The 16,293-nt window shown below is 37.9% G+C and overlaps 1 protein-coding gene across 8 annotated transcripts in view; it reads left to right on the top strand.

Moving 5' to 3' along the window:
- PDLIM5 (PDZ and LIM domain 5) overlaps positions 1 to 15,806 on the top strand; it is a 221,990-nt gene extending 206,184 nt beyond the window's left edge. For all 8 annotated transcript variants that reach the window (XM_069094458.1, XM_069094503.1, XM_069094475.1 and 5 more), the window contains 3 exons: positions 1,752 to 1,872; positions 7,639 to 7,754; positions 12,065 to 15,806. In XM_069094458.1, coding sequence (XP_068950559.1) covers positions 1,752 to 1,872; positions 7,639 to 7,754; positions 12,065 to 12,154 — 327 coding nt within the window. In that variant the 3' untranslated portion in view covers positions 12,155 to 15,806. The remainder of the gene's footprint in view (positions 1 to 1,751; positions 1,873 to 7,638; positions 7,755 to 12,064) is intronic.
- Positions 15,807 to 16,293: the final 487 nt, after the last annotated feature.

Genomic DNA, 16,293 nt, shown 5'->3' with positions numbered 1-16,293 from the left:
AAAAAAAGAAGAGGTTAAAAAATCAGCAGAAGTGATCAGAATTGATCCTTTTCTTCATTTTCTAACAAATGAATGTAGGCGAAAAAATATATTGCCTTTTTTCATGGCAGTACTCTTTATTTTTTTTCCCTGGCCTACGCCGGTGATTTCCTTAGTGTAAGGCGTTTCTTATGACTAACTCCTCCTACCAATTCAGATCAGCAGTTCTGCAATTTATAATCTCTGAAATTTCCCTGAAGCCCAGTAGTGTCAGAGGCGAGGGCTAATGCCTTAAGTTTTAATAAATATTTATACTTGCAAATCTTGCTGCTTCTGATTTTTTTCCTGGTCTGTTTCTCTGTGAATCTGAGTCATTAGAGCTAGACCAAAAGAAAGGGACCTTGGAGCACTGCTGCTGTTGTTCATGGGGTATTAAAGATCATCCCTAGCAAAGCAATCCAACCCAATGTCCAGCGTAGAATTTGATTCACCTTCCAGGCCTTCATGTCCCAAGCATAAAAAGCTCCTTATTGGTTCAAATCCATATTTCCTAGTTCCATTTTAGGAAGAGTTAAACATTTTCATCACAAAACTAGCATAATCAAAACTTAAATCTTAAATATTTGTAAAATGAACTAATTACTGATTACATTATGCCCTTCTCGGGATTAAGGATTGGGTCTATAATTTCATTTGTCCAGGGTAGCACTTCTGAAAGTTGGGTCACTACCCCATAGGGGCTCATGAAAAATTTGGTAGCAGTAAAAAGGTTTCTGAGTGCACAATGATAAAAAATTAATTAAATTTAAATTGTTAGTTAAAAATCAAACATGTCATGAATCTGAGTTGTTTCTGACAGTGCTTGCCCATGATACGTTGGGCAATCTCAATGCAGCCTTGGTTCTAAACACAAAGCATACACACTTTGCTCTGCCAAGGGGTTTCCAGGGGGAAAAAGTTTAAGAAACCCTGATCTAAGAGACTACTGGATAAAGAAATTCCCACTACCAAGTAGGTCAGCATCTTTCCTGAAGTTGTAGAGTGTTTTCCAGAGCCCTGAGAAGTTAAATAACCTGTCTGGGGTTACAGACATAGTGTCTCAAAGGTGAGACTCTTCTCTAAGTTATTCCCCTATAACATATAGAAATAAAACATAAGATTGTGGTGGTGACATCTTTGTCCTGGGTGTGACATTTAGGAATAGTGCCTTAACCCTTTCCTAGGGAGTTTCAAGGCACTGCTTGAAATAAAACAGGGTGCAGGTAAGGATATTTATGAAATATATAGTTTCAGAAGAAAGATTCATAGCATGGGATGTATTCAGATAATACAGCAGCTGTTTGGAGTATTTGGTTCATAAGTGTGAAAAATGCATGCATTCTGTCATCAATCATAGAAGGTTCCCATGTATGTCCTTGTGTGAAGAAGGAGGTAAAAGGATCCCTCCATTTGACCTGTTCCACAAGGTGGCCCAGTAAGAACAGGGCAGGACACGTTGGAGAGTGGTGCACACCAGGAGTGAACTCTGTGCTCACCGCCCTTCTTGCTGGGGTAGAGACTCTTTTAACACCTCCCAACCCTGATGGGATTGCTTCTTACTCCACCAATGCTTTGGCACAATTATTGTTCACTCAGGGAAGCAAAACCTCCTAAAACTGGCCCTGTCTGAACATGCAAACAGCATTAATACTGTGAGAACAATCTCTTACATATTGATTATATTGTTATCTTCTTTCACACATAATTTAATTTTTTTTTTCTTTATGGAACAGGAAGTCATCAATGCTTTGAAACAGACTTGGCATGTTTCCTGTTTTGTGTGTGTGGCCTGCAATAAACCCATTCGAAATAATGTTTTCCACTTGGAAGATGGTGATCCCTACTGTGAAACGGGTGAGCAAAGTCTTGAGATAGGTCATGACTCTTTTGAGGCCACCTGTGGCCATATAGGTCTTCAAATGCAGCCCTTTGTCTGAATCCAAACTCAAAAGGCCAACCTTGAGGACCTAGAGGTCCACACATGGCCTGGAGGCTGCAGATTACCTCCACTCTAGTCTATACCCTCAATCTTTTTAACTACTGAACATATTTTTCTCTTTTTAGGAATTATCTATTAGTGTGCCTTATAAATAAGAAGTGATAAGATAAGAAACCATTTTCCAGATTCAAAATATTGAAATTGTATCTTCTTAATATACAGTTTATATTTAATTGTATATGCTTTTCAATTTGAAAAGATGATGATGACTACTGGCATTTATTTAGCATTTATATTACATTTTGCAAAGTTCTTCACATCCATGATATTATTTAACCTTTGCAGCGGTGCAACATACTTGAAGTCTTATAGCTATTAAACAAAAAACAAGTATAGAGAGTGATGTTTCTCATCCTAACTAGGGTAGATGAATAGCACATATATCCTAAATGTCTTTTAATTTTTAAAAATGTATACTATGAATAAAAATATTTTCAGAATGAAACAGGAAACAAAAAAAGGGTAGATTCAACAGGTGATATTATCCCAGATTTATAGATTTTTTAAAAAATGATGCTCTGCTGTCCAAATCCAAGTTTGCATAAAAGATATGGGATCTTTTTTTAAAAACATTTATCTTTGTATAAAAGATAAAAATTGCATTGTTCTGTTCATTTGAGGGTTATAGTGTTTTCTTTCCAAAAGTATTTTTAAAATTCTGTATTCAATATCAAACTATGCATAATCCATCGAATGACTTTTTTTAAAAAGAATTTAGGGAAATAATGATATGGCTCTCTCTAAGACCTTCCATCTATATCGAGCTTTAGAATAGTTTGTATTCCCTATACTTGTATATGATATATATTATGTGCTGGGAATACTTCACAGTGCCTCAGAACGGATGATGAGGTCACTTTATATGAAGCTATGGTTCAGGAAATGCTGAAAAGCCATTAAACTCCCCTCTTTATTCTATCTGCCCTTTATTCAGTGGAGAGATAGCAGTTCCTTTTAAACCTGAGGTAAAGCTCCATCCTAAGCAGAGTTCCATTTTCTCTAAACTTTGCTGAGTGCAGTGTTATGGCTTCAAAGGTTTCTTCTTGCTGACATTTGCACTTTTTTTCCCCTCTCAGTTTCTGCTAAGCTTTGCAATAAGAAAAAAAAAAACCAGAAATAATAATACTAATAAAAGTTTTTTTTTTTTTTTAAGCAATTGGGGTTAAGTAACGTGCTCAAGGTTACACGGCCAGTTATTATTCCTGGGTGTGGTGCTAAGTATCTGAGCCCGGATATGATCCAGGTCATCCCGACTCTGGGGCCGGTGCTCTTACTCACTGTGCTACCTGGCCGCCCTTACTAATAAAGTATTTTAAGTAAACAGATATTAATCCACAAGGATTTGAAAATGATTCAGATGGAACACTAAAATGTTAAATGACTGAATGAATTTTATTAAGCTTTTTAGTATTTCTGGAGAAAATTGAAAAAGACCAATGAAAATATTAGTATTTTTTATTGCTTTCTTATTTTTACTTTCTTCGCTTATGTTCTCTTTATTCTAAACTCTTGGGACGCAAAAGATTCTCAACTTCACAGTGGGGTTTGGGCACAAACACTATTCACTAAGAACATTTTGCTTGAGTGGGTCATAAATATGTATTTTACTGTCTCCCTCAACTCAGAACTAATTCAGGACATGTTGAAAGAATCGTTATGAATTGGAAAAGTTTTGCAAAAAGTATGCTAAGCTGATGTCTTCAGCACTCACCTCCAATATAGGTTAAAATCCTTTCACATATACATGCACACACACACACACATACATACACACAGAGATAATATTTTTTTTTAACAAAGGGTGAGTCATTTTTTGTTTTGTCTAGCATTTTTTCCTTAGAAAAAAGTATCTTAATATCCTAGACTCTGGTAAAAGTAACTAACTCAATATATAAAGATATAGATATAGTTATATATACACAGCATATTCAATATATTACACATACATACAGATACATACACACATATATTCCATAATAACTGGGTGTATTTAATATGAGGTCTGAATATTCCCACCTCCACTCCCGCCTTACCCTTAAATACCTTAAAACATTTTCTATAAGCCATTGCTTCTTGGCGTTTTTCTGACCTATATCTAGGAACCCCTTTAAACATAAGTATTTTGCTCATGTAATTCCTGTCAAATGCATACACGGACAAATGCTTTTTTCTGCTTTTAAATAGCAAATGTGCTGCTAGAACAGGCTTATCTAAATGGACTGTATGGGGCAGACCAATTAAATCAGGGGAGCGGTCAGCGGCTCGTTCAAACACAGAGCTTATAGAAGGGCAAGGATGTCACAATTCACCCAGCTGTCTCATACCTTCTTTCTCTATTCCTTCTTCTTCCCTTTAGCTCCCATGAAATGGGAGTGCAGAGCTGGCCCTGATCCTTTGGTCTTCTTCCAAAAAGGAAGGAAGGAAGGAAGAAAACAAGTATTTATTAAATGTCTTCTAGGGATCAGATATTGTGCTGAGTGCTTTACAAATATTATTTCATTTGATCCTCACAACTACCCTGGCAAGTAGGTGCTATGATTATTCTCATTTTACATTTGAGAAAACTGAGGCAGACAGAGGTTAAAGGACGCCCAGAGTCACACACCTAGTTAGTGTCTAGAGCTGAATTTGAACTCAGATCTTCCTGGCTCTGGGCCCACCTCTCCATCCATTTTGACCCAGCTGCCTCTAGGTACTTCTGTAGAAGGAGCAGTGAAGTAAAACGAGAGCCACATGGTCCTGATTCCTCTGAAATCAAAGAGTTTATAATAGCAAATCATCTCTTCTCTCTCTCTTTGTCTCTCTCTCTCTGTCTGTCTCTCTCTCTCCCCTTTATCTCAAAAATGCTTATAACCTCCCCCACATACCAGCCCCTCAATTTCCCCATAGTCTATTATCTATTCTGTTGTTGATTTATTTATTTCATTTTCCTTTAACTGTCCCTGATTAAGTTATGAGAGGCATTATGATAAAAGGGAGACTTCTGGAGTCTGAACACCTGGGCTCGCATTCTGCCTCTGACACTACCTGTATTTCCTTGCACAAACCACTTAATCTCATGAGGCCTCAGTTTCCCTGTCTGTAGACTGAGGAGGTTGGATTAGATTGGCTCTGAGGTCTCTCCCAGTTCTAGACTCCACGGATCCATTAGTGTTCCTTAATAAATGTTGATAAAAATCTGAAAAACATCAAGGTTTTGTCGAGTAAAGATGGGTAGGAGCCCAAACATTTGCCTGATTCCTTTCTCAGAGTGCTCCTCTCAGAAGATACAGAGGAGGGAAATGTTGCCTGATGTAATTGGTGTTAGGTATTTCTACCAATCTTATAATCCTTCTGTACCTTTGGAGCCAAATCTTAGTTAAATTGTTGCAGAAAAAAAAAATCACCTTTTGGCCAGCCTTCTAGTAATGTGAAATAATAATAATGATAAAACCTGTATGAAAGAAAAATCTCTCAGTATTGAACTCTTTTTTAGTCTTGCCAGAGACAAATCTTCTCTTTCTTCAAAAGAAAATCTTATTAATGTGTTATCACTGTAAGCTGTGTCAAGTTAAATTGTATTTTTTCCAAGGATTTCCAGCATGAAGTCATAAGATTGTAAGGAAAGTGCACTAAAAGACAATTGAGGCCAATATAGTTATGACACAAACCAGCCGAAGCCAGAAACTCAGTTAGGGATGTCACTCGTGAAGCCCTGTGGCAACAAGACGCAGTAATTGAGGGCCTTTTCTCCCCCACCAGAGTTAGGATATGATATGCAATATTTCAACACCAGGAATTTGTTTTTAATCAATATTAAGTAGCCTTGACATGGCCAGGAAGTTAGAACCTTATGTCTAGTATTCCTTGAATTCTAACTAGTAAAGTATGTTAGTAACTGGATTGTTTTTCTTCATACTTTGACGTTTTGGTGGCTGACTTGAGATAAGAGGTATTAAATAGGAATCAGTTATAAGCCTCTGAATAAAGGAAAATAGGTATTACCAAGAAGAAATATATCAATTAGTAAATACTTACTAAGTGCGAGACATTGTGCTAACACAAGATACAAAGAAAGGTAAAAGAAATCCCTTCCCTCAGGTAGCCCATGATCTAATGGAAAAAGATGTCACATTAAAAAGAAATGGAAAGGGGAGAGTGGAATGGAGGGAGCGTTCCTGGTGTGGTAACCTGACGAAGTCCAGGAATGCATCTGGAGGCCTTGGAGAGGGGAAAATGATGAGAGGGCTGCTGGGCAGCCCCTAAATGAAGATCTGGGAGAAATTCACCACTATCCAGTCCTCACTCTCTCTAATCAGAGGGAAGGAAGGGCAGGGTATGAGTTTCAGGTAAAGTGACCTTGAGTGACCTTGTCAAATAGATTCTAGAGACCATGGTGCAGTCCAACCATTCAGTCAGGTGGGAAATGAGGCAAAACTCCTAGTAAATATCTATTTAAAACAAATACCAAATACAGAACCACCTCCTCAAAGCCAGACTTTCAGAGGATTTGCATAGTTGCCATATAGAGTCTTCATGGCCATCGCCATGTTTCTCTTCATTCCTGAGTGCCAAAAGTAAGCCAGAACTTTAAGAAGGAAGGAGAGGTTGGCCTTGATTGCTTTTGCCTCAAGGCATCAAGTCTACTGACAGTTTGATAAAGAAAAGGAATTGATGTGGGTAGCTTTTCAGTAATGAGTGCAAAGAAAATTTCCTATCATTTTATTATCTTTATGCTTTTCTAAAAAAATTCATTGTGATAACAAAGGGAACATTTTCAATATCAATTCACTGGTCAACAGTTTTGAAAACTCAGTATTTTTTCCTTACGTTGTTGTCTTTATTTCTCCCGATATTAAAAAAAACAACAAAAAACAAAAATGAAAAATGCTTGAAGTTGGCTTTCTAAACATTTAAACTCTCTCCTACTTGGAAGGGGTATTTAATCCTTCAGCTGACTTGATTTTAGCATTTTTAAATTTTAATAACTAATACTACTAAAGTAGTACTTATCAAATATCTTCTTTAAAGTCATAAAAATCCACTTAAAACTCAGAAAACAAGTTAACTTTACAGTGACTCTTTGAGAAAGAAGTTTCTTTATTATGTTGTACCCAAAACACGAGCAAGACCCAAGTAACAAGTTAGAAGTGAACCCTTTATTGGTACCATGTTGGCTGAACAGGGCCCCTCCCCAAATTGTACAGCCCTGATCCCAGCCAAAGCCTCAGCTTTTGAAGGCAACCCACGTGGCCAGCGGTTAGGTATTCCATAAGCAGGAACTTGCAGAGATTAAAATCAGTGATTGGTCAGTACACATTTTGAAACTCCCACCGGCGCCAAGTCTCCCTAGGCAGGGCTAAATCCTAGCAGCCTGCCCCCCTCTCCCATGAAGGAGAGCTGGCTGGGGAAGGGACCCAGAATGGGGCCAGGTACAACAATTCCTCAGGATAATAAATTATCAGATACACATGATAGTACACAGAACAGAAATCAGGCCTCCCTATTGTATATTTGCCTACTTCATAAAAGTAATGTTTTGTTTGCATTTTCTGAATGAATGAAAAATAAAAGAATTACGGTAATTACCATCTCCAAATGACTGAGATTTCTTATTAATCTCTGCCTTTTCCTCCCTACAGATTACTATGCTCTATTTGGCACCATATGCCATGGATGTGAATTTCCCATCGAAGCTGGTGACCTGTTTCTGGAAGCTCTGGGCCATACCTGGCATGATACATGCTTTGTGTGTTCAGTAAGTAAAAACTTCTTTCCCTGAATTAACTGAATGCAGTGTAAAGCCTGATTTGTGTGAGAAAAAGAAATAGAATATCTCTTAAGCCTCCCAACTTAAATGAAAAATGGTTTACAGTCATTTTGAAAGGTGTGTTAATATTATATGAAAGCTTTTTCCCCCCTTTGGATAAATTTTGAGTACCTTTCTCTCTGATGTAGCATTCAATAAGATCCTGTGTTAATAAGCATGTTTCTTTTGATGTTTGTTACATTAAGAAGTACATTTTCCATCCTATCAGTTAAGCTGGTATTTCTTATAATGGCAAAAATGCTTTTGGTGGATATTGGCAGCTTTCAGAGGCACAGATAATTTAATAGATAATGTATAATATAATTATATAGCTATATGATAATGATATTTGTATAGCACTTAAAAGCTAACAAAAATATTTACATTCATTACTTTATTTAAACCTCACAACAACCACGTGAAATTTGTGCTGTAGATCTTGCTACACAATTTTTAAAAGCTCAAGGCCACATGTGACCCTCTTTATACTCAGGTGCAGCCCTTTGACTGAATTTAAACTTCGAAGAACAAATTCTCTTAACAAAGGATTTATTCTGTAAAGTTTGGATTCAGTCAAAGGGCTGCACTTGAGGACCTTAGAGGGCAACATGTGGGCTCAAGGCTACGTGTTCCCTACCCCTGGTAGAATCTGAGCCTAAGAAAATATGAGTTTTCCGAGTAGTATTGCTATCGCCACCACCAGCCCTCTAGAAATATAATTGTTGAGAATGATTCAGCCAATGAATGTTAGCAGAAGCTGAAATATTTTTCCATGTTTCATAAGTAAAGACAGTATGTAGTATATAGTGCAGAGGTATCCAGCTCAGGGTCAGTGGAGAGGCTAGACCAGATTAAAATGTAATTGGGGAATATTTAACAAAATTAAAACTACAGTAAAACATTAATAATGTCCCTTTGTGCTGGTAAGCTTAGGCCCCAGTTTCCACTGGTATAGTGGATAGCGTGTTGAACTTATAGTCAGGCTCAAATCATACTTCTGACATTTACATCTGTGTCATCCTGGGCAAATAACCTAAAATTGCAGTTGAACTTAAGACTTAGAAATGAAAGACAGTTGGTGGAATATGTACCATAATAAGTGATACATGTTTGGTGGAAGGAATTCCCACAGTACATATTCTCCATGCTAAGTCACATATATAAAAAGGAAAATTCCACTAAATGTGACCTGCTCACGTTTCTTTTATTTTTTTCATTACATTCTTCTGGGATAGATGAAAAAAACAACAATCACCAGCCCTCTGTAACTATCAAGGTACCACCTAAGCGGTAGCCTCAGCCACAGGGGAGGTAAAGAAAATCAACACTTTAGCTCTGTTACTATCAGACAGATGCTAGGGGTGGAGTTGCTGGTGCCTAATGGAAAGGGTGAGAAAATCAACAGTGCCCTGGCCTTCCATATTATCCATGGCCTACCCAAACCTGGCCCAGAACCAAAGCCTTAGCTTCAGCAGAGGCTGAAGAAAATCAGCAGTGTGCTTCTTGGGACAAATGAGAAAATCATTTCTCCTATGACTAATAAGAGCAGCTAGATGGTGCAGTGAATAGAGCTTGGGGTCTAGACTCAGGAAGACTCATCATTGTGAGTTCAAGTCTGGCCTCAGACACCTGAGCTGAGTGACCTTTCTGCTGTCTTCTCCACCCTCCGGCAATGCAATCTGTCTTTTGACTGAAACATTCAATTGAAACTGTTCTTTCCATCTCTTGAATTCTAATTCCATTGACCCTTCCTCAGTCATAATCCCTTTTTATCTCTGCAGTTTCTGACATTATTGGTTATCTCTTTCTTCTGGAAGCTCTTTCCTCCAGTGGCTTTCAAGGCTCTGTTCTCTCCCAGTTCACTTCCTATGCCTTGAACTACTCCTTCTAAGTCAAGTCTTCTTTGTTTGATTATCATCCTTGTCCCACACTCTTGCTGTGAGTGTACCCCAAAAGCTCTGCCTAAGGTTCTCCGCCCCCCTCTGTAAAATGAGCTGGAGAAGGAAATGGCAAATCACTACTATATCTTTGCCAAGAAAAATTTTTTTTTATTGTACATTATATACACATACATATTTAAATGTATATGAATATATCCAGCAGCTTTCAGTCATCTAGACCATTAGGGGAAAAGAGAAGCATTAAATAAATCTGACCAAGATGTCCCCACTCCATGTAGCTTACTAGCTGTGTGACCTTTCTGGCAGTGCAATCTGTCTTTTGACTGAATTGTTATCTCTTCCATTCAAAAGTCAACTGCAAGTCATGTCATCATTTGCCTGATGCCATAGTCCCCTTTGAAACTGAAGGATAAACACAGCAATAACTTTGACAGGGCCTATGAAAAAGTACTGGGGCAGCTTTATAGGGTTCAGGTGCTTCAGAATATTAAATATTTTAATGTCTTCTTCCTCATCAATAATACAGAATCACTCTGAAACAGGTGCATCTGTAGAACCTCCCTGTCTATAAAGAATCCGTCTTCTTCTGGGGGCTTTTCAGGACATTCTCCATGACAGTAGTAAAAACCTGTGAGGAGTCTGTCTTCCTATTTTTATACCTCTGTAGGTACTGAAGATCAAAGGATTGTGGAACAAAGTTATCATGGTGGCTACAGCTGCCATCCATATGTATGAAATATTTATCTGTGGGCTGCCATCTGGGTGAATGATTTTTATATAATTTTAACATATGCCTGGGAAATACCTGATTGGGGGAGCTGCTTTAAATCTATCTTTGCTGAGTCAAATGCTTTTTTTGTAATCAGGCAAGTAACACAGCAGCAGTCTTTCATGTTCTATCCCTCAGTTTGTTACGACTCTGAACATGTGGTTTGTTCTAGAACGTTGTTCTAGGATCAAGGATATATGCGCAGAGGCTTCCCAGTTGCTGATTTCTTCTTTGTTACTTTTTTGGATAATGGTACCAGCTGTGGTATTTTCCATTCTTCTGCTCTTTGAGATATCTTGAAAATCAATTCACATGTGCCTTTAAAACTATGTTCTCTATAGCATGGATTTCCTGGAATAGATTTAGCTGGGTCAAGCTACTCTAATCAACTTCATTTCCTTGAGTGCCGATTCTGTTTTCTCATGTAGCACATCACATACAGAATTATTTAAATCCAGATGAAGTGGTTCCACTGTCGTTGATGCTAGGGAAACAAAGGAAGGACCAAATAGATATAGGCTGTGTATTGTTTGGATTGTGTCATGCAGTTGGATGGAGAGTTCACTGAACCAGTCTCTCAATCCGTATTCCTAAATGGGCACAGCAGATGAACTATGAGTTCTAGGGGCTAGAATTGACCAGGAGGAAATGAGGCCTCATTTAATTTGTGTAAAGTCTCTTTTCTAACACCAAAGTTTTTCCTGGTGATGCATTACAGCTCTGAATTAAGGAGTACCACAGTCCAGAAGAATTCAAGTCCCCAATGGCACAAAGTGGCATGAAAGACATCACCAAGGCAGTGTATTATCAGTGAAGGAGGCAGGCCAATCTTGTGCTGAGGGCACGAGAGAACAGATGACCTGGTTGAGTGCTGTAGTCCTATCCACAAAATATTAAATGCACAGGATGAAAGAGCCCAGTTCACAGATTGAGAGCTGAAAGGCACCTTACAGGTCATCCAATTCAGCATTCCTACATTGCAGATGAGGAAACTGAGGTCCACAAAGGTGAAAAGGCTTTCTTTAGTTCACACAAATAGAGATTGGCAGGGTTAGGTGTTATCTTGCACTCATGGATAGTGTGCTTGCATTGAGGAGGTTGGACTTATATGTCGCAATGTCAAAGGGCTCCACTTGAGGACCACATGTGATCTCGAGGCCACAGGTTCCCCACCCCTAGATAGTGAATAGAATGTTGGACTTGGAGTCAGTATGCCCTATGGCTATATCCCATCTGTAGAACTTAATGTCTGTATGACCTCAATAAACTCATTTAATCTTCCTGAATTTTCTGCTTCCTCATGTGCAAAATGGAGACAGTAATTTATATGTAGAGTACCTGCCTAACAGGGCTGTGGGACTCATTGCACAGTGTCTGTTCAGGTGCTTTTACACACATTCAGGTGCTGCATAAATGATGGTTGCTATCTTACTAACTTTTAGAATGTTAATGTGCAGCATTGGGATTAATCAATTTGCAGAAGAACTAGTTCTGGGTCATATCAGTACTTTATCAGAAATGTGCTCTCTCTAATTTGGTGGGCATATCCAACAAGATGGTTTCTTGAATGATTTTTCTTTTCTTTTTAGGTATGCTCTGACAGTTTGGAAGGTCAGACCTTTTTTTCCAAGAAGGATAAACCACTATGCAAGAAGCATGCTCATTCTCTGAATTTCTGAAAGGAAACAACATAAGAAACATATAAACAACACAAGAAAGACAGAGAGAAAGAAGAAAGAAAAAGAAGAGTGAAAAGAAGATGGGCTGTACTAGTAGCTAATTTTTCATAGGCTAATATTCATATCACTTTGAAAAATATGCAGAAAAGATAAATTTTTATACATTTATATGAAAATATTTGGACATGCAAAGTGGAGAGGGAGATGGCATAGAAACTCAAGGTTTTTCAAGGCTTTCTGCCCATGAAATAACTATCAGGCCTGTATTTCCCAGCTGAATATTGTTCATCTTGAAAGAACTGGATGAAGAAACATTTTTTTGATGAATGGTATTCTTTATGCTGAGAACTCAACACAGGCTTCCCTCCCTCCCCCTAGTCAATGCAAGATCACAATCAATTTATAGATAGATGTTGAGTAAATCTGGGAAAAAAATCCATAAAAATCCCTCAGATGTTCCCCTCTATATGAGAAATTTAAAAGCAGACAAAACGAAACTTCCCCCTTACGTTAACCGAAAATTTCATTAGGTGATAGGTGCCAATCTTTTTGGTTTTTTTTTTTTATTGTAGCTGTGCTAAAAACTGATCACTTATGGAAAGAAATGCCAAAGGAATTTTGGATGCAAAATGTGCAAATCTTTTAAGTGATGTATTAACAAGGAAAGCCTTTTCCCTACATGCAAGCATCTATTGGAACTTATACATAAACCATGCAGGTTAACCTTTTAGTAACATAAGACCATCTGGTATTCATTATATGCATCTTTCTACTGGTACTGTATTCTACCCTTAGCCCTCCCTTACCCCCAAGAGTAGAATATGAGAAGAAGAAAAAAGTGAATGCTCATAAAATTGAGCCTTTTTCCCTTTAAAAGGGGTAGGGAAGGGAGGGAGGGATATAGTGAGAGAGAGACAGACACTACATAACAGACAGTTGCTATCTGATTAAATTTTGGAATGTTACATACAGCCTCAATACAAATCAGTTAGTTCTGGTCATACTAGCACCTTTTCAAAGATGTTTTCTGTCATTTAGCAGCCACATTCAATTTTCCTTAAAACTTTCTGTGTAGCTGTGGTAAAAATATTATTTTTGGAAAGAAATTCTGAGGAAAGATTGTAAGTCAGTGGATTTTATATAAAAGAAAATCTATCACTTTCTAGGTTGATAATCAGAGCAATTTGTGGGAATTAAACAGGTTGGTTGGAGGATAAAGAGCTTTACTTGAGGACAAGATTTTTCTGTAATTAGAGATTTGGAAATTAACTAGAAGATAGAGAAACATAACTTTTGAGATGAGATTAAAAATATATCCTATGTTCTTTGATTGTTGGGGGTTAAAAGTAATGATAAGTGAATTTTTCAAATCAAATGCAAAAGTTTCATTTGAGTGCTCTGTGATATTAAGGATGGAAAAGTGATGACTGATGGGCACATTATTTCCTTTCCATATTTGGAGATTAAAATTATGTGTAGATCTAGGGAGAGAGAAATCACAATAATATTAGTTTGGTGTTCCAGAAGTCTTAATGCAGTTTAAACCTCAAAGCTTTAAACTACCCTAAGATTTTCAGGGCACTCGATGTATTAGTTCAGTAAGAAAGATGGCAGGGCATTTCATAGTCTTTAGTTTGGGGATTTTCCCCCCTCCTGTGGGTTTCTAGCGAACAGAGGGAAGGTCAGTATGTGCTTCTTAGTGGTTCTAAGTTTTCATTTTTAGACTTGTGGGGCAAGATGTTTCTAAAAGGGGGATGGGAGCGTAAAGTCCCTCCCCTGGCCCATCACTCACTCACTCCCCTGCCTTGTTTCCATTGTCAGCTTGTTCTGGAGTAAATTATTTGCATTCTTTGTTTAAACTCCTAAGCTTGAAAGGCAGCTGCGCTGACAGGCTCTTAATTTATGGGCTTACCCAATTTATGTTATATGTGGATTATAATTAATTTAAACAGATCAGAAGAGGGAGATGTGCTGAGCCAAAAAGCAGTGGAACACCTCGCGGGCCCTCGGTGTCCAAGGAAGGGGCAAGGGCGAAAGCCTCTGGGGACCCAGTCTGGCTCTCCAGTGCTCTTGGCTACGCGTACCTGCCCAGGGGCCTCTGGGACAGCCTGCCTCCCTCAAAGTCTCCAGCTTTGGAGCAGCTTACTGACCTGCTTTGGTGTGCTCTGGGTTCTTTTCTGCACCCTCTTTTTGTTTTGTTTCTGTTAGGACTACGTGCCAAGATCCTATTCAATAGTCTGTGACATTTGTGTACTTTGTAAAAATTCTTGCCTGGAATTTGGATGAAGTTATCATGCTTTAAGGACTTTTTTTTTTCTTAATTAAAGAAGTATCCCCATCCCCTCCCCATATTTCTTGGAGATCACTTTGTTGCATTTCCCCTAACGTCCCTTTTCCCTGCCAGGGGAGAAGCTGCTGCCGATTTTATAATTCTCTGTTTGTGCTTTGTCTCTCTAGTAACTGAGTAGTTAGAAATGTCAGATTATTGGCAAATCGCTAATCCCATGGAAATAAGTTCTGTCCACTGCTCATAAACCAGAAGGATTTGTGTATTTTCTCCCAAGAAAGGGTAGATTGTAATACACGAGGCTTAATCTTTTAATACCTGGCAGAGCACTTCATTGTTCAGGTTATCTCCCTGACTATTTATTGTTCTGGTTACACATAGCTCCTAAATCAGTAGCCCTTCTGTTTTTGCTGCTTCTGTAGAGTTCATTTACTTTCAAGCTCTCTCGATGTATATTTTTGGATGCCAGATTTTTAGCACAATTTTTAAAATGCACAATATGGCTCTAGATAGTGACTGATGACTAGGAATTTTCCAAGTTCCGTGATTAAGTTACTGACCATAGGCTTAATGTTTTCAGTATTTTAGTAGATCTCTTAGGGTCAAATCAGGTTCTCTGAAGTATAGTGGGTGTTACTACCAGAAGTCTAATTTGAAAAATACATCCCTCTACTTGTGCATTTAAATACTCCAACTTCCAGGTAACTGCCCATAATTCCTGTTGGTTCAGACTTCACAGGAGAGCCTAGGATTAAACTAACCTTTAATTCTCGAAGAAGTGTTAGGGTAGGAGTTCAATAAGACAACAGACTTTGAATTAAAAAAAATCATGCAGCATTATCTATAAAATTATTTATGATGAGAATATATTAATATACAGATTTTCAACAGGTGAGGTACTCCAGCTATATTCACTACACACATTGCCTCCAAGAAACTTTCCCTGTTTTTTGCTCTTATGTGAACTTAGATGTAATTAGAACAAGCTGCCCATATTAGTGTGGCATAAATGTTTTTTTGGAGTACGATTTCCTCAGTTACTTTAGGAAGACAGTTTTGCAGGCATATAAAAATAAGGAAAAATACACAAATTGGTAGAAAAAAAATTACTGCACCATCAATTTTATTTCTGCTTCATTTGTTTAAAAGGTTTGGGATTTCCAATGTGTCTTTTTGCTTCTCTATTAAAACCTCTGACTTTTGCCTTCTTTCTGTTTATATTTCTAAAAATTGTGTATTCTAATCAGTTTTGCTTTTGGATGAGTATCCTAACAGCCTAGAAACAGCATGCTGAGCAGAACAATGCCTTTATGTACATAATTAATAAATAGCTTCATAATAAATAGGTGTGGTGTTTCAGAAGAACATGTCTGGATTTTTTGTGACAAATGATTCTTCTTTTTCTTGGTCACAGTAGGATTGGGCTATACTAGACCCACAATTAGGCACTTTTTATCCCATTTTGTTGACCTAGCAATCACTCAGTGTTAAAGCAATACTGGAAAATGGTGCATCTAACGTTTTTTTTTTTTCAGTCTTATTACCACTTACCTATCACAAGCAAAGCTGATCATTAATTTAGCTAAGACACAAGACTTTGTCCAACTCCACCATGTACCATCACTCTGGCCAAGGATTTCAGGATGATAGCACTGATCTCATTACAGTCTCATTGGTTAGGTATTCTAAAGCTAAGTAGGTTTACTTGAGCCTTATTTGTTTACTGGTTTTAGTGAGATTTTTTTCCCCCAATTGAAGTTTCAGAGGAATGTTTTTTTGTTGCAGTCTTGAGATTTGGAAATAAAAGACAAATTCAGGTCTACTTGCCACAGTATATTAAACTCCAGAAGCC

This window comes from Petaurus breviceps, unplaced genomic scaffold (genome assembly GCF_028583685.1).
Source record: "Petaurus breviceps papuanus isolate PSGF00001 unplaced genomic scaffold, PetGlider_PUasm1.0 126, whole genome shotgun sequence".
Lineage (NCBI taxonomy): Eukaryota > Metazoa > Chordata > Mammalia > Diprotodontia > Petauridae > Petaurus > Petaurus breviceps.
The sequence above is the reverse complement of the archived record's forward strand: the minus strand, read 5'-3'. Positions and strand labels throughout refer to the sequence as shown.